The following is a 24,746-nucleotide window of genomic DNA, read 5'->3' as shown; positions in this document are numbered from 1 at the left end:
GTACATGTAAGAGGTCAGTGTCTGGGTCTAAGAGGACTCACCTGCGTTGGTTCACGTCTGTTTCTCCTTCGGGATTCTTCCCTGGGCCCCAGCTGTGCCGGCGGAAAGGAGAGAGCGAACGGATACACGGGCGCATGACGGCAGAGCATACAGGCACCTCTGTCAGCTTGTCTTTCCTCTCCTCCTCCTCTCCTCCCTTCCCTGTTGTCTGCCAGGTGTCTCCAGAGCTCCAGCTGGTCCGAGTTCCCACCGCCCCCGCCCCGGCCCAAGGAGGGCCCACGCTGCCCAGGGAGGAGACACTTAGGGGACCTACACTGCCCTGAGAGCTGGCGCTGAGGGGACCCACACTGGCCACGTCGTCTACGGAGGAGAAGGACACTGACACCCCGCTGGTGCTATCCCTTGGCCCATCCACAGCCTGGGGACAGAGAGGACCCAGAGAGACCCTGTTAACCACTGGAGTCAAAGTCAACACAACTCAAAGGCATTATATTTGGGTGCAAAAAAGAGGGAGCGCTTCTTTTGCATCAAGTATGAAGACAAAGAGAGGTGGTCATGGGAGAACGGGGTATGAATTAGTGATCAAATTAAGTTGCAGCTGTGTAAAAACACCATACTTCAAAACCATCCAAGGTAACTTTATTTTAGGGGATATTGCAATTCAAATATAAAACGGACCAACATGTCGGGACTCACAGATCATCTTCAGTGTGTGTGTATATTATATATTAGGGTTTGGAAAGTCTGTAGGGGACTTTTTTGCTGGAACAGACTTATTTTAGCTGGAATTGCACATTATAACCTAATCTAACAAGTCTGGTAAGCATGATGCCAAATGTGTCCCTAAATGTCAAAACAAAAATGTCCTGTCTCATTGTCTCTCAGGCTGTTTCTCACACATGCCAGGCCTGGGAGGTTAGGCCTGATGATGACTGGCCAGAGCTGCCATTAGTCTGAGCTTACTGCGGGCTTCAGACTGGCGAGAGGAAAGGGCAAGGCAGGGAGAGAGACATACTGATGGGAGAGAGAGTTTTTTCCAGCCCTATAAAGGTTACATAACAACTGAAACACACACCCTTTAGGGAGGCAGGCTGGAGATGATCTTCATTGGGAGTGTATCATTAGTTTTCACATTCTCCAGCAGTGCCAGCACTGGGCGGGGTGTTAAGCTAACGGTCGGCCGCAGTGGCTCGGAGCATAATAACCATACAGGCCTCTTTATGAGGAGAAGGCTATGGAAAATCAACTTCCAGAACAAATGACTCAGCCTGCCTGAGATCACGCAGCAGGGAAGCAGTCAGCCAGCTAACACGCTCTACACAAACACACACCTACACTAATCACACGCAGTAACGCAGTCACGCACACACACACACACACACAAACGCACATTTCGAAAATATGCTCTAGAGAAAATTGGACTTGGAATAGGATCGTTTTAAAAAGAGCCTTCGAGGAATGAAAAGGCTAGTAGAATCGAGTCATGTTACTCAGGTCCTTTTTTGGTCACTGCCTGCCTGTCTCTGTCCAAAGTGCTGAGGTCACCCGAAGTTTCAAAACCTGTTGCGTAATGACAAACCTCAAGACGGGAGGCGGAGTGGCAGAGACTGGTCTGGGAGCAGTTAGAGGGGACTTGTGTAGCTTTCTAACATTTGACTCATTAACTTACTCTTTTTTTCCCTTTTTTTTTTTACATACCAACATGAAAACCTAATGAAATAAAACATGTAGCCTACAGACTGAGTTGAAGTTACAGTGTGCATGTGTGGTTGAGTGCTAAGTAGATGCCCGGAGAGGAAATGACCTCATGAGTGCAGAGAAACCAAAGCCTGTTGAAACCAAAGAAATGAGGACCAAGGCTGTAGTGGAAAAACAGCGTTGGAGTGCTGTTATGCCTCAACCGCCCTCCACTGAGTGTACACTATGAAAGAAGGGTGGAGGAGGAAGGGTGGTAAAGGAGAAAACGAGGGGGATGAGGTCATAATGGGGTTTGCTGGCCCAGGAAGGGGTGCTCATGGGAGCCTGCTGATGTCACATGGTAGAGGAAGCTAACCAGTCTGCTGTGGTCTGAAGGTGCATTAACAAACAGACTAGCTGGGAAAATCAATGGAACTACATCACCAAAAACATACAACAGGGAAGACATAGACCGTGTTGCTTGTTTTCTAGAACTGACTCATACGGACTCATAATGTACTCATATGCTATCATGTCACAGCCGATGAAGACTCCTACTCCTCTCCTTACATTGTATTGTGACTGAAAGCGAGTGTCTGGGTCCAGTCCAGTGTGCTCACCTTTCTGAAGACACTGTCCTCTCCCAGACTTTCCACATCACTGATTGAGTCTCTCAGGGCACCAGTGGTCGACAAGGAGCCTCCAACACTCTCAGAGCTTTCAGAGCACGGGGACACAGGGAATTCTGGGAGAGAGAAAAGGGGTATCAAGATGAGTGTCCGATACTCACCATGGCCTTGCCTTGTTTGTGTGTGTGTTGGAGTGTCAGTGTGTGTGTGTGTGTGTGTGTGTGTGTGTGTGTGCAGGGGTGTGGTGGTCACTAAAATTTCATCAGCTGGTAATTGTCAAGCAAATAACTGTCTGTCTCACGGGAATTGACCGTTAATTAACATAAACACATTCAGCATCTCCTGGCCTCCACACATAGCCTTACAAGCCACTGATGCAGTCCTTTGGAACATCTACATTTTAAAAAGTCTAATAAATCCATGTAATATAGCCTACACCATCACAATGAATCCATGATTTATTTTAGACAGGTCTAAAGAAACATGATATGAAGAAAAGAAACAAAGGAACAGTAAGAGGAACAGAAAAGCATGCTCTGCGTTGTCCTTATGTTAGGTCCTGATCTGGCTATGCCATATGGCTGTGGGCTACACTAGCTCATTAAGCTGACAAGATTTGCTTAGAATTCCGTGGCATTATTTTATAGTACGAAGAATACAATTAAACATAGCTGAATAAAACAGAAAGGACATTTTCTCCAAATGATTTGAGGGAATGTGGCTATTCTATGTTGAGCGGTTAATAAGAAATAGGTACTCCTATATGCTGAATTTAGAGTTATTAATGTAACTTTAGTTGTTCTACAAACGGTGGGCTATATGTTTTGATTTTTAATACATTATAAGGCTGCATAATGAGACTCCAAGGATGATTTGAAAAATGTCGCTTGAAAGGCATGAGCTCTGCTCTGTTTTTTCACAGGCTGTACACACTACATCAGTCACTCATTCACAATTTGACAAACACTTGATAATGCCTACAATTTCATGCCAGCATCCCCTGTGTGTGGCCATAATGCACCCTAAAAAACTCTATGCATTTTGCGCTCGTTGTGCCCTCCGAATCACCTCTCAGTCACATGGCTCTCCTTCACGTGATCATGTCTTTCTCACAGGCTACAAGTGAAGACAGACACATCGGTTACGCAACTGAGCGCATCCTAATCTAATTCCGAGGTGCATATTGAAGATATTGGAAGAACTGTCCACATTTACTTTTCGTCAGCCAACAAGATGAGTAGGCCTAACGAACAGCAAAAGTACTAGCCTATGTCAATCTACTATCCCCCATAGCACAAAAATCAACCTATTCTGTTCTCTGAGAGAAATAAATATTAAAAACATAGTCTGGGACAGTTATGGGATGCGATAGATCCCAAATTAATACAACCACGAGCATCCCAAACATTTTTTACGCAATATAGCTGACGCAACAGATCAGAACGTTAAGCTTCAAATGTTGATAAACTATATAAACTATTTCTTCACATTATAAGCGCAGCAATGTGCACACGGCAGTAGGCTGTAAGCACAAATGTTCCATTAGTGGGAAAACACCATTATCAAAAGTGACCACAAATGTGATTATTCATGTAATGCTTTTATTATAAAATGTGCATTTTAATGGTGAAAATGATCTTCCCCAAACTTAACTCACGTGCTGCCAGTTAGGCTCTATGCCAGTTAGGCTCTACAACCCTTGTAAACAGATTAAATGTGCTTCATTTTAAGAAGTTATTTGGCCACTTTAGTTACTTTAGATACAAACCGTATCAAAACGTATAGGCCTATGGGCTAGGCTACATGAGGTCTGTGGCTATGACTGGAAAAAGTTGCAAAAAAAGGCATTGTTTCTTATGCTGGGCATCATTCATACGTGATAATATATAATTCACAATTGATAGGCTAATATTGTCACCCATCAGACTATTCTTGATTTAACCTTGTCTTACATATATATATATATATATATATATATATATAGTCTGTGTGACATTTTGTTATGATTTAGAATGGACCATTATCATTCACCTGTATCGAAACCGGGGCAGCGGAAACATAAATGTAATCTATGCACTTAAATAGCGAATGGAGGACGCTTTTCCTGTGGTTAATGTTCATGCCAGCCAGGTAGGCTATACTCCTGTTGTAAAGAGAAGCAATGTGCTTAATATTAGGAAAGTTGAGAAATAAAGGTAGTAAGCCTAGCCTATAGAAAGCTGATGGGATCTTCCTCTTTTTAGTAGAGGCCATCACTGTTTTCTCATGCAATTGCACAGCCTACAGAAACCTTGTGCAACATGAGCTCATGGGCTCTCATGAAGTGTTTGATTAGATTTTTGATTAGATTTGCATTGATGTCAGAGTGATTAGAGGGACAATAGAGTGCTGAGTACCAGGCAGTTAGCGAGTTTGGTAGGCTACTAATGACCCTCAGCAGCATCAGAGCTTGGAGAAGCCTAATTACCGGGACTAAACGGTCACATGGAGTTTGACTGCATAAAGACAGTGAAAAATAGGGCCAACTCAGATTGTCCATGTAGCCATTTTGTTAGCTATTAAGTTAGAGATAGAAGCTGTTCAGGGGGCCTGTTGGTGTCAGACTTGATGCACCAGTACTGCTTGCTGTGCGGCAGCAGAGAGAACAGTCTATGGCTTGGGTGGCTGGAATCTTTAACATTTTCCCCGTGTCTTCCTTTCACATGATCAGGAAGAAAAACGAGCTGATAGTTGCGATCCTCTTGGGTATGATGTTGATGACGTCAGATGCCGAAAAAATGATAAGCTCTTTTTTTATTTTAACAAGAAGGATTTTATTGTTTGAGTGGGTTGCTGTTTTGTCATTGTTTGGCCTAGCAACCAGAACGATGGGACTGGAAGCATCTCAAAGGGAGGGGACAAAGATACAGAGATGCTAAGGACAATGCAGTGGTAAGGATACCTTTTAAAGCTATGATGGCAACTGATCTCTGCACAGATGTGAACACTATCTTCTTCAGACATCAAAGGTGGTAGGGTTCCACAACATGCTAACCTAGTCTACATGTACGAGATACATTGATTGATACTATGGGGACACATGGTACAGTAGGGATAGAAGTTCAGATTAAAGCAGGTCCATGCCATCCCCATCTTATCTGAATCAATGACCTTGCCATTTTAAGCCTTTCACTACTCTTACAGAGAGCTGCTCTCTTCTCTACAGTACATCTTAATCCTCTGAAATTAAGTTACAACCTGGTCTTTCCAACTGAGATCTTCCAGAAATCAAATTATATTCTGACATGTGCTCTTCCATGATCCAAGCAAGGACCTCCATACCCCTGACAACCCTCCCAATCTTAATTTCTGCTCTTCTCTATCTCATATAACCTGTATGATAACTGACTGCCTGGCAGAAATAAACTGCCTGGGATTGGTCAATACAAATTATTCTGAAGAGTTCTTTTACTCTGCTGTCCCCATAGGAGAACCCTTTTTGGTTCCATGTAGAATACTCCGTGGAAAGGGTTCAAATGGAACCCAAAAGGGTTCTACCTAGAACAGAAAATGGTTCTTCAAAAGGTGCTCCCATTGAGAAAGCCTAAGAACCCTTTTAGGTTCTAGATAGCACATTTTTTCATCATCATATTTTGACTTACCTGTGGATTCTGTTATGGTAGTCTTCACCTGTAATGTAGGATCAGTGCAGGGCTGGGCAGGGTAGAATGTCTCCTTCTCTCTGTGGATCTAGAAACAAAAATACATTTGGGATCAACAAGACCGAACTTATACAACAGATGTCTTTAGTAAAGTAGCGGTAAGCATATTTTTTTGGTGGAGAAACAAAATGACTACTGAATATACACCAACCACACGTTTTCTAAGTACTTTCTATTTTCAAAAACCTAAGAATCTGGGAAGAATTCCTAGTATTCTCAACCATGCTGTCTTGGCAGGTTGGTGTTATAGAACAGTCAGACAGATATACAATAGTATCAGTCTCAGGACATTAATATTGATGGCCTCTACTTTGGAACACAGAAGACCTACCACAGAACACAGAAGACCTACCACAGAACACAGAAGACCTACCACAGAACACAGAAGACCTACCACAGAACACAGAAGACCTACCACAGAACACAGAAGACCTACCACAGAACACAGAAGACCTACCATAGAACACAGAAGACCTACCATAGAACACAGAAGACCTACCACAGAACACAGAAGACCTACCACAGAAGACCTACCACAGAACATAGAAGACCTACCACGGAACATAGATGACCTACCACAGAACATAGATGACCTACCACAGAACATAGATGACCTACCACAGAACACAGAAGACCTACCACAGAAGACCTACCACAGAACATAGATGACCTACCACAGAGCACAGCTTTGCATAGAAGGAGAAGAAAATACATGTCTGCAGGTAGAGAGAATCTAATCACGTGAATGAAAGACCATAAACAGTGTGACTGTGCCTCGATCTGACTCACCAGGCCCACATCTGGCCTATTCCCTGGGCCCAGGTCTGCTACAGTCAACCTTCAGTTGGCTCTCTCTCTGTGTGTCTGGAACTGGCTGTGTTGAGCTCTAACTGCTGCTCACCATACGTGCTGCTGCTGGGAATTTGGACCGGGAGTCGGAGAGGAATTCTGCCCACATGTAAACATCAGGCCTGATTGACATTCAGCTGACAGCTGCTAACAGTCTGAGGCTCTAGGCCACACTGGGCACCCAGGGAGCTGTTGTTGTGGGGGCTTAAGTGCCTTGCTCAAGGGCACAACAGCAGGCAATGGCATCTAGGCGGACCCAGGATTCAAACTGGCAACTCTCAGGTTGCTGGCTCGCCTCTCTGACCTCTGGGCTACCTGCCGCCTCATGATCAGTGTTCACTGTTCAGATGGCAGTAAGAACAGAATGGAGGAGGAAGAACACCACCCAACCCTCAGATAAAAACAAAGAGACTGAACAGAGAAGAACTATTACTTTTTCTAGTAGATGCCCTTATTAAAACCCAAATACATTAGTTGAAGATTTCAAGAGTTACAATATGGTAACTACAACAACTACACCTCTCTAACTACAACAACCACACCTCTCTAACTACAACAGCATCTCTCTAACTACAACAACCACACCTCTCTAACTACAACAACCACACCTCTCTAACTACAACAGCATCTATCTAACTACAACAACTACACCAACTACACCTTTCTAACTACAACTACACCTCTCTAACTACACCAACTACACCTCTCTAACGACAACTAGACTTATCTAACTACAACAACCACACTTTTCTAACTACAACAACCACACCTCTCTAACTACAACAACTACACCTCTCCAACTACAACAACTACACCTCTCCAACTACAACAACTACACCTCTCCAACAACCACATCTCTCTAACTACAACAACAACATCTCTCTAACTTCAACAACCACACCTCTCTAACTACAACAACCACACCTCTCTAACTACAACAACTACCTCTCTAACTACAACAACAAAATCTCTAACTACAACAACCACACCTCTCTAACTACAACAACAACTACACCTCTCTAACTACAACAACATCTCTCTAACTACAACAACCACACCTCTCTAACTACAACAACCACACCTCTCTAACTACAACAACCACGCCTCTCTAACTACAACAACTACGCCTCTCTAACTACAACAACTACGCCTCTCCAACTACAACAACTACGCCTCTCCAACTACAACATCTCTCTAACTACAACAACCACACCTCTAACTACAACAAATACACCAACTACACCTCTCTAACTACAACTACACTTCTCTAACTACAACAACCACACTTCTCTAACTACAACAACTACACCTCTCTAACTACAACAACTACACCTCTCTAACTACAACAACTACATCAACCACACCTCTCTAACTACAACTACACTTCTCTAACTACAACAACCACACCTCTCTAACTACAACTACACTTCTCTAACTACAACAACTTCACTTCTCCAACAACAACTTCACTTCTCTAACTACAACAATTACACTTCTACAGGGAGGGGTTTATTGAGAATGAGGACAGAGAGTAGATTCCATGAGGACAGAGATTAGATTCATACAGCTCACTGTCTGTTCCTCATCATCCATCATCATCCCCAGACATCACACCCATTGGCAGACCACTCATCATGTGATCAGGTCGCCAACTACAGAGCCAATCCTCCCACGCCTTGTACATGTGTTCATGTACGTGTGTTTGTAATAAGTGTGTGTGTGTGTGCCTGCTTGCGTGTGTGTGTGTGCGAGTGTGTTTACATGAGTGCATATGTGAATGTACTCATGCATGCAAGTGTGACTGCGTGTGTGTGTATGTGTATGTTGAGGTGTCTGCGTGTGTATCCAGGAAATTCTCCCCTCACACACACGGCTGCTGATACAGGGCCTTATTGTTCCGCCCCTGCTCAGAGGGACAGGGTCTCAGTGTCGTGACACAGGGGGGTGTGGGCGTCGCCCCTCTCTGTGTCCGTCCAGTCACACACAGCTGCTGCTGCTCAGAACCAGAACAGGGGGACAATACGGACAAGTGACCTAGAGATACTGTCCTCTCAGACCACAATGGCTTTATCACAATTCCCACCCATGGTCAGATAGACAGACGACCCACAATCACTTACAGATTACCCACGTTAGAACATAAGCATGGTTTATCACAAAACAGAGGATACTTTAAGGCCTTTACCATTCCTTTATCGCCTATAGATGGCCTTAGTGTTAACTAGGCTTGGGGAGGTATACTGTATATACCGTATACAGGGGTATTTGGAAAAATGTAAATACCGTCAAAACTATTTATTTTAACTTTTTTACCTGCAGTCAACTTGTGCAATTTCTTAGGAGATAAAGCAGATTTCGTTCTTTATTTCACCTGTCACAGATATTATGAAGCTTACTGTAGTTCCCCAGTTGAGCCAGTCACAGGTTTGTTTGGAAATAGCGCAAGGGGAGAAAGCATTAGCACTACTGGAGAACATGTCAGCGCAACAGGAGAACGCGTTAGCGCAACAGGAGAACGCGTTAGCGCAACAGGAGAATGCGTAAGCGCAACAGGAGAACGCGTTAGCGCAACTGGAGAACGTGTTAGCGCAACAGGAGAACGCGTTAGCGCAACTGGAGAACGTGTTAGCGCAACAGGAGAACGCGTTAGCGCAACAGGAGAACGCGTCAGCGCAACAGGAGAACGCATCAGCGCAACAGGAGAACGCGTAAGCGCAACAGGAGAACGCGTTAGCGCAACTGGAGAACGCGTTAGCGCAAAAGGAGAACGCGTTAGCGCAACAGGAGAACGCGTTAGCGCAACAGGAGAACGCGTAAGCGCAACAGGAGAACGCGTTAGCACAACAGGAGAACGCGTTAGCGCAACAGGAGAACGCGTTAGCGCAAAAGGAGAACGCGTTAGCGCAACAGGAGAACGCGTAAGCGCAACAGGAGAACGCGTTAGCGCAACAGGAGAACGCGTTAGCGCAACAGGAGAACGCGTAAGCGCAACAGGAGAACGCGTTAGCGCAACAGGAGAACGTGTTAGCGCAACAGGAGAACGCGTTAGCGCAACAGGAGAACGCGTTAGCGCAACAGGAGAACGCGTAAGCGCAACAGGAGAACGCGTTAGCGCAACAGGAGAACGCGTTAGCGCAACAGGAGAACGCGTTAGCGCAACAGGAGAACGCGTTAGCGCAAAAGGAGAACGCGTTAGCGCAACAGGAGAACGTGTAAGCGCAACTGGAGAACGCGTTAGCGCAACAGGAGAACGCGTTAGTGCAACAGGAGAACGCGTTAGCGCAAAAGGAGAACGCGTTAGCGCAACAGGAGAACGCGTAAGCGCAACAGGAGAACGCGTTAGCGCAACAGGAGAACGCGTTAGCACAACTGGAGAACGCGTCAGCGCAACTGGAGAACGCGTTAGCACAACTGGAGAGCGCGTTAGCACAACTGGAGAACGCGCTAGCACAACAGGAGAACGCGTTAGCACAACAGGAGAACGCGTTAGCGCAACAGGAGAACGCGTTAGCGCAACAGGAGAACGCGTTAGCGCAACTGGAGAACGTGTTAGCACAACTGGAGAGCGCGTTAGCACAACTGGAGAACGCGCTAGCACAACAGGAGAACGCGTTAGCACAACAGGAGAATGTGTTAGCACAACAGGAGAACGCGTTAGCACAACAGGAGAACGCATTAGCACAACTGGAGAACGCGTTAGCACAACTGGAGAATGCGTTAGCACAACAGAAGAACGCATTAGCGTTAGCAGAACGGGAGAACGTCCATAGCCTTCTATATCTATTGGCGAGTCTCTTGTGCCGAGCGCAGAAGGTGATGAAGTTACAATTGTGCTGTATGCAATTCACAACTAAATGTTTGCCATCAGATGTCTTATATTGGCTTTCTGCCAGAAGTCAAAGCCCTCTGGATCAGTTCTCTCTACAGTTGTCATTTTTTCCCTGTGCTTTCTTCTAGTGTTTTTTTCCTTCAGAAAAGCATACATCACAACTTTGTTAAGTTGCACAATTTCACTTTCGCTTGTAAATGTCCCCACTCACCGAAAATTACATTCGGTAGCTACAAGCTACACTTATATATATATAACTTTATGAGTTGGATTTGCCTGTCTTTGCAATTAGGTCATGTTAGTTTTTAATCTCGTTAGCATTTAGCTAACAGCGTATACGTGATTTTGCAATTAGTTTGTGCTAATTTTCAGAGCGACGGTAATCAAGAGATATGGAATACAGAACACATAAACCTCAGAGGTAGCACAGTATATATTCGCTCCGAAGGCTCAAACAGACACTATGCAGTACATTCTCAAAAAGGGCAGACTTGTAGGTTACGGGGTCAAAAATGATGAAGTATAAAATTCTAGTTCACTGTCTATTTGGTTTCCACCAGCAAGAAAAGAAAGCTCAAGAAGGGTTGGGATATTTTTGTTATAGTGGAAATATATCAGTCAGTCAGTTATCTGTCTGGACTAAACGGTTTAGCAGACAGATTGGCCGGAGAATGAAACAGACAGTACAATGGAACTATTAAGAAACCCTGAACAAGGGATCCATTGGCTACTATGATTTATGACCTGACGATTAAGTTATGGAGTAATTCCACTGCTTTCTTGAGCAATAAAGACAAGTGCACTGACGTTCATTATTAGTGACAACTGACCTGATGGCAGAACTGATTGAGTCTTGTAAAAGTTCATTATATTTAAAAGCATTAAACTCATTAAAGACCATACGCATTTTTGTTATGTGTGCGTAAGAGAGAGAGAGAGAGAGAAAGAGAGAGAGAGAGGAGTGGGAAAGAGAAGGAGTGGGAGAGAGAACAAAGTCTATGTGTACATGTCTCTCGTCTGTAGGGAATGTGAAAACATGTGGATTTCCCTAGGCGTGTGGTTAATTGTCTTTCCCCCACTAGTAGAATGTGGGGGCAGGGGGCTCCTTTACCAGGGTTCTGTACAGTCTTAAAGTGGCTAGTGGACAATGCACAAGGCCTCATTGATGGGCCTGCCTACAGCCCAGTGCAGCACTGAGCAGCCTCTGTGTGCCCTGCAGCGCTGGGCGGAGGGAGAACACTACACTCTTATCCTACAGAAGCAGACACACACACCAGACAAACACATGTAACGTACAATATAGAACACGTGTACATACCGTACACAACATGTTCAGGTACGGACACATTTCCCTTCTTATCCAACAATGGATAATAGTTTGTTTTTGTTCAAATCTATTTTATTCTATTCTACAATTGTCACTGGTACAAACATAGATGAGCACATGCATTTATAAAGTAGATCAGTCTCCTGCGCTGCCTAGTAGATCAGTCTCCAGTCTCCTGCACTGCCTAGTAGATCAGTCTCCAGTCTCCTCCACTGCCTAGTAGATCAGTCTCCAGTACTGCCTAGTAGATCAGTCTCCAGTCTCCTGCACTGCCTAGTAGATCAGTCTCCTGTGCTGTCTAGTAGATCAGTCTCCAGTCTCCTGTGCTGTCTAGTAGATCAGTCTCCAGTCTCCTGTGCTGTCTAGTAGATCAGTCTCCAGTCTCCTGTGCTGTCTAGTAGATCAGTCTCCAGTGCTGTCTAGTAGATCAGTCTCCAGTCTCCTGCACTGCCTAGTAGATCAGTCTCCTGTGCTGTCTAGTAGATCAGTCTCCAGTCTCCTGCACTGCCTAGTAGCTCAGTCTCCTCTGCCTAGTAGATCAGTCTCCTGCGCTGCCTAGTAGATCAGTCTCCTGCGCTGCCTAGTAGATCAGTCTCCTGCGCTGCCTAGTAGATCAGTCTCCTGCGCTGCCTAGTAGATCAGTCTCCTGCGCTGTCTACTAGATCAGTCTCCAGTCTCCTGCACCATCTAGTAGATCTATCTCCTGCGCTGCCTAGTAGATCAGTCTCCTGCACTGCCTAGTAGATCAGTCTCCTGCGCTGCCTAGTAGATCAGTCTCCTGCGCTGCCTGGGAAAAGGAGATGATCAGCTATAAATGGATACATGTGGGTAGAGAAGGAAGCCCCTGGTGAAAAGAAACCCAATATAATGAATGGCAGACTTCAGACTTGCACTTTCCACAGTGACAGCCAATGTCTGGCATGACTCAGAGGTACAGCAAGGGAGAGGAATGTCCTTGGAGAGAGCTACATTTAAGTGCTTTGCTACAGTACTTACATTGCAGACAGAAACAACAACACTCCCAAGCTTAATTTAGGCCCAAACAATCAATACACGCCCTTGGAATAGGTGGAGTTGTTCTGAAGCAGAGACATAGCTGGAGAAAAAACATTTCAGACATGTTTTCTCCCAGGAGTTGGACTCGAGAGACGCTCTACCCTCGTCTATCTGTCACCAAGTTCACTCTGCCCTCCTCGCCCTTCAGGGAACACAACACACAGCCTGAGAGGGAGGACCAAGGCTAAGGAAGGGGAGATTTGATCTGATCACAATTCATCTTCATTTTTGGGGTGGAATTGCAATAGGGCCATCTAATATGGACCATCTTGTCTATTCCCTTTGAAATCTAACAAACCTGTGCATAATGACATCCTTTAGGAGGAAGTCATCTCTTACGCAGATCTCTTCCTCGCTGTATTGAAGCCATCCAAATCTAGTCCAGCCTCATGCCTGTCCAAAACAAGTCTGGCCTGGGTTCTGACACCCAGAGATGATGGAGAGCAGAGGGGAGAATTCCCAGGTCCCATGCCCAAAGATAGAGCCTGACGCCTGGCCCCAGAGATGCAGCCTGGCCTCTTATCGCAAACCTCAAATCCACAGGCCACTCTACTCTGTCCAAGTGCTCCAACATGCTCTGCTGTTCTGCTTTGGTCTGGGCTCTCTCAGATACAGATACAGTGCCCTTCCTTACCAGTACACATATGTATATATATATATTCACCAACCCAGAGCCCACATCCCACATTCCATTGGAATTCCAGTGCTGTTCCCAGTCCCACCCAGCTAAAGTACAGAGAGATGCTCAAAGTGGTGGTGAAGAGATGCTGAAAATATGACTTAAACCTGAGCGGTTTGGTGGAGCACTGATTTGTCACGTCACTGAAACACCTCCCTCGCCCTATGCTGAAAGCACCGCCGTGCCATTGTATTTCGCAGGAAAAACAAATTCAGGGTTTTCCTGAGTTCAGAGCTTGTAGCTGTGTGTCTGTGGAAAAACAGGATCTGATCGAATGAATCGGTTGAGCTAGATGAGGCAGGCTTTGACGTGATACTTGAGGCAAAACCGATCAAAATCAGGTATGGTGCCACTAGTAATAGACAACATTTGGAGACAGAAAACAGACAGAGGAATTTACACAAAGTTTACATAAATTATATACAATCCCGACACGCACAGACAGCAGAATATGCATCACATTCAGAATCCTAGCATTGTATTCAGTGACTCACATTTTGCATACAGACGAAGTGTCATCCAAAGTAAACAGAGGGAGAAAGAGTTTGGGAGGAGGAGGGAGCGAGAGGAGAAAGAAAGAGAGAGGGAGAAAGAGGGAGAGAGAGGAAATGAGAGAGAGAAAGAGAGAGAGAAAGAAAGAGAGAGAGAGAGAGAAAGAGAGAGGGAGAGGAAATGAGAGAGAGAAAGAGAGAAAGAAAGAAAGAAAGAGAGAGAGAGAGAGAGAGAGAGAGAGAGAAGAGTATGGACCACTTCCTGAGATCTGGCCAGCAGGCCTTCATTCTCCATCCAAAGACAAAGTCCACCCTGAGAGCGCACTGCTCAAGGCTACTAACGGCTCAAACACTCCACACCTCCTGAGCACACACTGAAGAACGGCTAAAGATGAGACACATCCGGACAAATACTAACACACACAAAGAGAGTAAATGACTCTTCCGTGACACGAAAGGTGACAGTCATCTTCCCAGTGTAGATGTGAAATCTCAGTTGTTACCACGAGGATACAGCGGAGACGAAAGGCTCCATGAAAACACGTCATGAAATTTGCTAAGATAACCTACAGCCTGTTTTTTTTTGTTGGTCTCTTCCACGACCACATCCACAGGCGTAGAGCACTCTCTCACACATGTGGCAAGTAAAAAGATTCTCTGTCCATTCGTACCTTTATCAAAACGACATCCACTGTTCTCTCCCCCTTTCCACGCAGACTATACCTCCGCTTGTGTCGCTCGTACATCTTTCCAGGCAGTGAAAAGTAGTGGTTATTAACAGAAAGGCGCTAGATTCCAACATGAAGCTCAGGCTTGTGGAGTCCTTTGTGAAGTTTGGGGGAAATGAGCAACTCTTCCCACATCTGCTCGCAGAACCAGCCCCTCAGTCTGACCCTCCCTTCTTTTCCTTCTCCCTCTCTCACACACACACACTCCGCCCTCCTCTCCTCTCTTTCACTGCCATTTTTTCTCTCTTTTCTCTCTCTCTCCCCTATTCATCTCTTTCCATTTTCTGTTCAATTTCAACTCCTCTTATCCTCTCGTCAATCTGCATCTATTCCCCCCCCCCGTTTCTCCCCTGTGACGAGTTGAACAGCTGTACCCAGTGGGTGCTGTGATGCTGAGCGGCAGGGAGAGAGTGTCTATGGAAACAGGCTGATAAGGAGAAGCCACTGTGATGCATGACCTGCATACAGGCTGGCTCCAGAAGAGGGAAGCTCTCCTACACACAGTGAGGAGCAACAGATCAGATAAACTATGACTAGAGACATAGTCAACTGCTGTTGCTTGTCCCATAGGTTTGATGTAATAACACTGCTAATAAGGACAATACCTTTAGGAATTAAAATCATACGTCTTCTATCTAATTACAGAAATTAATTACATTAATTACAAACATGGTCCTCGCGATGAAAAACACCCCAAGCGTATCACGTAGAATTGGAATCTCAATGCGTGTAACATGTTCTCAAACAGTGGGTGTCCCGAAGCAGAGGAGAAAGCAGAAGTGTCCTCTGTGTGAAACACTTGAGCAGGGGAAAAAAACTCCACATCTGCAGACAGTCATCAATGGAACGGACAAACAGTTGGAACCATGGCAACCATTACAAACTGTCCACATGACGCACAGAGAGAGATACAGAGAGAGAGGGGGGAGAGAGAGAGAGAGGGTTGGGGCTCAGTCGGTCCTAACACGTCTGGGCAGCTTAGTGGAATGAAAGACAACCCCTGGAAACAAGAGCAACTTGCCCCAATTCCTACTATTCCCCAGGGCGCACGGCTTGTAACATTATGAGAGGAAAACAACAGACCCAGATACATGACATGCTAATCATGTTTAGGGGACTTTTCTAAAATGGCAATTCTCATTGGTTAAAACCACTACGGCGGAGGAGGGGGGGTTCTTCCAGCCTCTCTTTGTGCTAACCAAGGACTGGCTTCTATTCTCATACTGTACAACCACTGTGCATACCACAACAAACTCTCAACCCACGTCTACAGTAAATAACAACCTATTCCAAATAGTGAAGAATGCAGAATTCTCTGAAAGCTACCTAAGAGTCTCTGAAAGCAACCTATAACGTGGTTGTATGACAAAATGTCAATAAGTGTACCATGTTACGTGCTGCCTGCTCAGTAAACATAGTGGTGAAGCATGTGAGCTCCTCCCCTGAGAGAAGGATCAATCGACATAAAAGGCTGTGGGTCAGGGTGAGTTCAGAGAGGTGGTGGAGGGGAGAGGGGGTGCTCCGTGAAGGGCCCTTTGTAAGGCCCTGATGCATACAAACACAGAGGGTCTGAGCCTGGGCACCTATGGAGTTCTGGGCTGGTATCGGACCTGTAGTCAACAGGACCTAGGTAGGTAGGTAGGGGGGAGAGGGAGAGAGGGAGGGAGAGAGGGAGAGAGAGAGAGAGAGAGAGAGAGAGAGAGAGAGAGAGAGAGAGAGAGAGAGAGAGAAACTGCACGGTTGCGTGTGTCCTCATATCCTGCTGTACAACTACAGAGGGAGGGGAAGAGAACCCAGAGAGGAGGATGAATGGGAAAGAAGAGGGACGTGGGTAAAGAGACACACAGACAGCCAGACCCACCCTAGTCAGGTTCAGTGAGCGATGAACAGACTCACTGAAGAATTCACCGCAACCAACTACCCCCTGCTTCCCCCCAAACCAAAACAATATGGAGGAAAATATCCTTCCTTTTATGCACTGAGCAGCCTCAGGACCTACAGTGCCCAGGCAGCCCATTCCACTGCAGTAGGGAAGCACATTTATAATCATGCTTGGTTTGGTAGCCTGTGAAAACTCAAAAATCATAAACCATGACAATTCCTGACTAGAATGCAGGCTGTCAAGCACACCTCTGCAAGATTAAGACAGGCAATATATTACTGAACCAAACATTCTGGCAAAAATATGTTTTTTATGTCATCTGTATTTTTCTTGTTATTAACCGTTTGAAATGCTGTACACATCGGGAGGTAGTTATACCAGAACACAACACTAGGGGGTGCCTGAGGACACACAGAGCTGGCAGGAACATTCATTATGGTTTTGGCAGGCAGCAGCAGCACAGTCTGTCTGTATGTCAGGACTTCCTCCTTTCCTGGCTGCTCTCTGCAGTACTCGCAGTTCTGTTTTACGAAGATTACTCAACTGTACCTCACACAAACTCATTGACACTGAAAGCTGTGTTGCATCATACAATTCAATTAACCAAACATTCTGCATCACACTTTATAGCAATGTAAATGTCGATGCTAATTCTGAACTGTAGTGCTCTACGTTGTTTTGTATACATTCTCCACTTATTGTTGAAAACTTTGGCCATCAAACACGTTCAAAAAGACCTCTGGTGCCGAGTCTGTGGACCAAAATGCGGCTCCAGTTGATGTTAGACTGCCCTCTACTGGCGACTAAGGCTAGCACCAAATTAGTATTCCATGCAGCTCCTCCCACTCTGTAACAGCTCACAGGTTGTCTCTCTGACAGGTTGTCATAAGCAGCGAGGCGGACACCAATGACGTGATTCCATCAACAGAACAACGAGGAACACTGCCGGAGCAAACTGAATTAGACGGAAAGGATCTGAGAAATGGCATCTGCTTTCACTCTCACTGGCAGATATTTGTTTCAGGTGGAAGAGCACTGAGCGGAGCAGGCCCCGGCATGGACCTTCAACAGCTGCTAATAGGAAGACATGAATGAGTCCTGCACTGCACCCAATCTTCAGCTGTCTCATAGTCAATCAATCAATTGCATTTATTTATAAAGCCCTTTTTTTTTACATCAGCCGATGTCACAAAGTGCTGTACAGAAACCCAGCCTGAAACCCCCAACAGCAAGCAATGCAGGTGTAGAATCACGGTGGCTAGGAAAAACTCCCTAGAAAGGCCAGAACATAGGAAGAAACCTAGAGAGGAACCAGGCTCTAAGGGGTGGCCAGTCCTCTTCTGGTTGTGCAGGGTGGAGATTATAACAGAACACGGCCAAGATGTTCAAACGTTCATAGACGACCAGCAGGGTCAAATAATAATAATCACAGTGGTTGTAGAGGGTGCAACAGGTCAGCACCTCAGGAGTAAATGTCAGTTGGCTTTTCATAGCCAATCAGTCAGTTACGGTATACATCATGTCTACAAACTCTGTTTCTATTTTCTAACTGACATTAAAAATCAGATGTACACTGATCCTTGTACTAAGCACTGTGGTACCCACAGCCTTGGTTCCATCCAGTGTCTGACTCTGATAGACATTCAGAGAGTACACTACATTGCTTCTAACTGAAACTAGACTCAGTACGTTGAAAAAGATCTTCATAAAAAAGTTTTGAAATATTCTTCTCCTCTGAGACTATGTGGTTTACGTGCCACAGACTTCTGGCTGTCTGGCTGGCTGTCTGGCTGGCAGGCTGTCTGGCTGGCTGTTGTGTTTGACCTGGTGAGCTTCTTATAAAAGACAGTCCTCCAGAGTTAGTGTAATTCCTCTCAAAGGCTAATAATGAAGTACAGAGGGAGTCTGGCCAAGAGAGAGCTGTGACAGTGGCCCTGTCTACATGCCACTCTCCAGATAAGCAGCACAGCTTAGCCACATTCACAAGAGGGGGGTGAATTGCAGAACTAAATCACCGCTGAACAATACACCTAATCCTTCATGCATGAAGACAATTATCATACCAGAAGAAAGTTGCCTGCAGATTGCGGCGTGATCACAACAGAGATATGACATGGCCGAAGCATTTCAGTATGACATCATCTCAGTCACATAGGCCCTGTGGACTATGCTGACAATTACGCACCACACAAAACAACCCAGGAAAATTGTAGAGAATCACAAAAGAAAATCACAGAGGATGCCTGCCCACAACTGCACGGTCAGTCCCTCACCATAACGCAAGACCTACTATACAATAGAAGGTCACCTTTCAGAACCAGGTAGTCAGAAACAGAGAATGACAACGGTAGGAAACAATATGGCTTCCCATAGGAAAAGGTGTGCTTCTAGAGCTGCGTGGGAGGGCAGTGCTCTGACCTGCTGGTGTGGATGTCTCCTGCTGCTAATCAGACACTTCCTTCCTTCCTCTCTGTCTTCACACTGCTGCTGCAGCTACTGTCAGTGGGACTGTGTTATCTCTGCTTCCCTCTCTACGGCTTGTTTCTCACCCCTCATATCACTCCTCTCAGGGGAGAGAAGAGACGGTGAGGTCATCTTTTATTTTTCTCTCCTCCTGGTTAAACAGGGTAGGGCACACACACGCACGCACGCACACACGCACGGTGAACCACGTGGCCAAAGATTTCCCATATCTGCCCACCTGACCTTTAGAAACAAGAGTTCAGCTTGTCAGACCGAGAAGTGCGTCATGTTTGTACGGACTTTCCCAAAAGTGAAGGCAAACAACATGAAAAAAAAAGGGTTTATTTAGTGAGGTCAGGTGGGAATGCTTGGCATGGAACAGCGATAAGATAATCGCTTCCCAGAAACAAATGATCTCCCAGTCATGAAAAATGTTACATCAATCAGACTATATGTGACTTCAACTGATTTGTGGGGACAGGAGTCAGAGTTTTACTCATGTTCCAAATCATTAGAGTACCAAGAGTTTTTCGATCTGTAAATTGATAAAAACATGAACGTGATATAATGATAATAATGATTATTGACTAGATGTATTACTGCCATTACGCTGCTGTTCATTGATTATGGATTGCTTTTACATTTAGTATCTATTTATTCTGCTACTGGTCACTATTACTCCTGTTTACATCTACACTACCGTTCAAAAGTTTGGGGTCACTTAGAAATGTCCTTGTTTTTGAAAGAAAAGCACATTTTTTGTCCATTAAAATAACATCAAATTGATCAGAAATACATTGTTTATGTTGTAAATGACTATTGTAGCTGGAAACGGCTGATTTTGAATGTTGTAAATGACTATTGTAGCTGGAAACGGATGATTATGAATGTTGTAAATGACTATTGTAGCTGGAAACGGATGATTATGAATGTTGTAAATGACTATTGTAGCTGGAAACGGATGATTATGAATGTTGTAAATGACTATTGTAGCTGGAAACGGATGATTATGAATGTTGTAAATGACTATTGTAGCTGGAAACGGCTGATTTTGAATGTTGGAAATTACTATTGTAGCTGGAAATGGCTGATTTTGAATGTTGTAAATGACTATTGTAGCTGGAAACGGATGATTATGAATGTTGTAAATGACTATTGTAGCTGGAAACGGATGATTATGAATGTTGTAAATGACTATTGTAGCTGGAAACGGCTGATTTTGAATGGAGGCCCATTATCAGCAATTATCAGCAACCATCACTCCCGTGTTCCAATGGCACGTTGTGTTAGCTAATAGCTAAGTTTGTCATTTTAAAAGGCTAACTGATCATTAGAAAACCCTTTTGCAATTATGTTAGCATAGCTGAAAACTGTAATGCTGATTATAGAAGCAATAAAACTGGCCTTCTTGAGACTAGTTGAGTATCTGGAGCATCAGCATTTGTGGGTTCGATTACAGGCTCAAAATGGCCAGAAACAAAGAACTTTCTCTGAAACTCGTCAGTCTGTTCTTGTTCTGAGAAATGAAGGCTACTCCATGTGAGAAATTGACAAGATACTGAAGATCTCATACAACGTTGTGTACTACTCCCTTCACAGAACAGCGCAAACTGTCTCTAGCCAGAATAGAAAAGGGAGTGGGAGGCCCCGGTGCACAACTGAGCAAGAGGACAAGTACATTAGAGTGTCTAGTTTGAGAAACAGATGCTTCACAAGTCCTCAACCTGCAGCTTCAATAAATAATACCCGCAAAACACCAGTCTCAACGTCAACAGTGAAGAGGCAACTCCAGGATGCTGGCCTTCTTCTGTTGACGTTGAGACTGGTGTTTTGTGGGTACTATTTCTTAAATTGTTCATGTATTTATTTTATTTTATCCCCTTTTCTCCCCAATTTCGTGGTATCCAATTGTTAGTAGCTACTATCTTGTCTCATCGCTACAACTCCCGTACGGGCTCGGGAAAGACGAAGGTCCAAAGCCATGCGTCCTCCGATACACAACCCAACCAAGCCGCACTGCTTCTTAACACAGCGCGCATCCAACCCAGAAGCCAACCGCACCAATGTGTCGGAGGAAACACTGTGCACCTGGCGACCTGGTTAGCGTGCACTGTGCCCGGCCCGCCACAGGGGTCGCTAGTGCGCGACGAGACAATGATATCCCTACCGGCCAAACTCTCCCTAACCCGGACAACGCTAGGCCAATTGTGAGTCGCCCCATAGACCTCCCGGTTGCGGCAGGCTGCGACAGAGCCTGGGCTCAAACCAGGAGTCTCTGGTGGCACAGCTAGCACTGCGAAGCAGTGCCACCCGGAAGGCCTTGGGGGTACTATTTAATGAAGCTGCCAGTTGAGGACTTGTAAGGTGTCTGTTTATTTATTTATATATATATATATATATATATATATACATATATACATATATATACAGTGCCTTGCGAAAGTATTCGGCCCCCTTGAACTTTGCGACCTTTTGCCACATTTCAGGCTTCAAACATAAAGATATAAAACTGTATTTTTTTGTGAAGAATCAACAACAAGTGGGACACAATCACGACATTTATTGGATATTTCAAACTTTTTTAACAAATCAAAAACTGAAAAATTGGGCGTGCAAAATTATTCAGCCCCTTTACTTTCAGTGCAGCAAACTCTCTCCAGAAGTTCAGTGAGGACCTCTGAATGATCCAATGTTGACCTAAATGATTAATGATGATAAATACAATCCACCTGTGTGTAATCAAGTCTCCGTATAAATGCACCTGCACTGTGATAGTCTCAGAGGTCCGTTAAAAGCGCAGAGAGCATCATGAAGAACAGGAACACACCAGGCAGGTCCGAGATACTGTTGTGAAGAAGTTTAAAGCCGGATTTGGATACAAAAAGATTTCCCAAGCTTTAAACATCCCAAGGAGCACTGTGCAAGCGATAATATTGAAATGGAAGGAGTATCAGACCACTGCAAATCTACCAAGACCTGGCCGTCCCTCTAAACTTTCAGCTCATACAAGGCGAAGACTGATCAGAGATGCAGCCAAGAGGCCCATGATCACTCTGGATGAACTGCAGAGATCTACAGCTGAGGTGGGAGACTCTGTCCATAGGACAACAATCAGTTGTATATTGCACAAATCTGGCCTTTATGGAAGAGTGGCAAGAAGAAAGCCATTTCTTAAAGATATCCATAAAAAGTGTTGTTTAAAGTTTGCCACAAGCCACCTGGGAGACACACCAAACATGTGGAAGAAGGTGCTCTGGTCAGAAGGTGCTCTGGTCAACAATGCAAAACGTTATGTTTGGCGTAAAAGCAACACAGCTCATCACCCTGACCACACCATCCCCACTGTCAAACATGGTGGTGGCAGCATCATGGTTTGGGCCTGCTTTTCTTCAGCAGGGACAGGGAAGATGGTTAAAATTGATGGGAAGATGGATGAAGCCAAATACAGGACCATTCTGGAAGAAAACCTGATGGAGTCTGCAAAAGACCTGAGACTGGGACGGAGATTTGTCTTCCAACAAGACAATGATCCAAAACATAAAGCAAAATCTACAATGGAATGGTTCAAAAATAAACATATCCAAGTGTTAGAATGGCCAAGTCAAAGTCCAGACCTGAATCCAATCGAGAATCTGTGGAAAGAACTGAAAACTGCTGTTCACAAATGCTCTCCATCCAACCTCACTGAGCTCGAGCTGTTTTGCAAGGAGGAATGGGAAAAAATTTCAGTCTCTCGATGTGCAAAACTGATAGAGACATACCCCAAGCGACTTACAGGGGGCTGAATAATTTTGCACGCCCAATTTTTCAGTTTTTGATTTGTTAAAAAAGTTTGAAATATCCAATAAATGTCGTTCCACTTCATGATTGTGTCCCACTTGTTGTTGATTCTTCACAAAAAAATACAGTTTATATCTTTATGTTTGAAGCCTGAAATGTGGCAAAAGGTCGCAAAGTTCAAGGGGGCCGAATACTTTCGCAAGGCACTGTATTTTATGTTTTCTATATTTTCTATAATAGTCCATACTATTATTACTATCACTGCATTCTTGGCAATGAGCTCTCAAAGTATCAACTTCACTGTACTGTTTTCCAAATGTGCACATGGCGAATAAACTTTGAAACATGAAACGTTAACTCACCAGTGTAGAGTCTTCCGTGTATGCGAGAGATTCTTTCTTTCCCTTCTCTTCTCCCTGGGCTGGACACACCGTGTCTTTGTCTGGGGAGTGATACAGTGTGACACAGGTATGACACAGGTATGACACAGGTATGACACAGACATATACAGAACCTGACCGTTTGACCCTATGAACAAACTAACACAGAATCCTCTCCATAAATGAAAACTTCATTTCAACTCAAGTTCAAAATATGAACTCAAAATAATGAATCATACCAGTAGTATCTAATGTATAAACAGCATAGGCCTTGACAACCGTTAGAAAAGCAACAATAAACAAGCTGCCATGCATGAAGAGAGGACAATGATCTCTATTTATACTACATCAGTGTAGAATCAGAGGATCTATTCTGCTCCATATTCCCATCCAGACAGGAAAAGGCCTGGGTGTAGCCATGTGCTCACGGACTGCCAAGACAGGGAAGGCTCTGAGTGGAAGGATACCTTTATTTTCAGAGCCTACTGTAAGGTCTGGAGAGATCATTGTACTGCTGCTTGGATACGTAAATACACACACACACACACACACACAACCCCATTCACAATCACACAGCTCTCTAGATGACTGACATGGAGCCTTTGACCTTTTCAGACTGACTCAGGGACGAGAGGCCAGAGATAGGCTTGGGTGGTATACCATATATACCTTATACCGGGGTATATTTCCAAATACCCCGGTATAAGGTATATATGGTATACCACCCAAGCCTATCTCTGGCCTCTCGTCCCTGAGTCAGTCTGAAAAGGTCAAAGGCTCCATGTATACCGTTTAAACAATTTCTCAGAAGTTTTTGAATAAATTCTAATATTTAAAGCTACTGAACTTGAGGTAAATCCCTGCAGTCAACTTGTTCTATAGGTTAGGAGATAAAGAAGATCGCAATCTTAATTTACATCTGCCACATAATCTTTCATTATGAAGTTTACCGGTAATCCCCAGTCATGTGGTGTTTCTTTATAAGCACAGCACGATGAGAGACCGGAGCTCAGTCGCTCACTGTTGTTACAGCACACGTCAGGTGAACTACTTACAGTATGGAATTCACAACTAAATGTTTTCCAGCTAGACATCTTATAACTATTAAGTTAACGGGTTAAAATGTGCTAAATTTTCTGCAGTTGTGCATTTTGTTTGCTAATTTAGTATCTAGTTAGCTATCTAGCTAAGTGGTTGGTTAGCTTCTTCCAAAATCCTAACAGCAGAAAATCCACTCCTGGATCAAGAGCCTTGCTGATTAATATTTGTCTTGTG

At 44.6% G+C, this 24,746-nt stretch overlaps 1 protein-coding gene across 8 annotated transcripts in view; it reads right to left on the bottom strand.

The window, feature by feature from the left end:
- Positions 1 to 24,746, bottom strand: part of LOC112218424 (A-kinase anchor protein 13) — a 100,715-nt gene that overhangs the window by 25,516 nt on the left and 50,453 nt on the right. For all 8 annotated transcript variants that reach the window (XM_042301445.1, XM_042301449.1, XM_042301451.1 and 5 more), the window contains exons 8-11: positions 23,454 to 23,533; positions 5,948 to 6,035; positions 2,298 to 2,422; positions 42 to 418 (exon numbers count right to left, since the gene is read on the bottom strand). In XM_042301445.1, the coding sequence (XP_042157379.1) occupies positions 42 to 418; positions 2,298 to 2,422; positions 5,948 to 6,035; positions 23,454 to 23,533 (670 nt within the window). The remainder of the gene's footprint in view (positions 1 to 41; positions 419 to 2,297; positions 2,423 to 5,947; positions 6,036 to 23,453; positions 23,534 to 24,746) is intronic.

This window comes from Oncorhynchus tshawytscha, linkage group LG19 (genome assembly GCF_018296145.1).
Source record: "Oncorhynchus tshawytscha isolate Ot180627B linkage group LG19, Otsh_v2.0, whole genome shotgun sequence".
NCBI classification, from domain to species: domain Eukaryota; kingdom Metazoa; phylum Chordata; class Actinopteri; order Salmoniformes; family Salmonidae; genus Oncorhynchus; species Oncorhynchus tshawytscha.
Note: the sequence above shows the minus strand (reverse complement) of the source record. Positions and strands in the feature narration are given on the sequence as shown.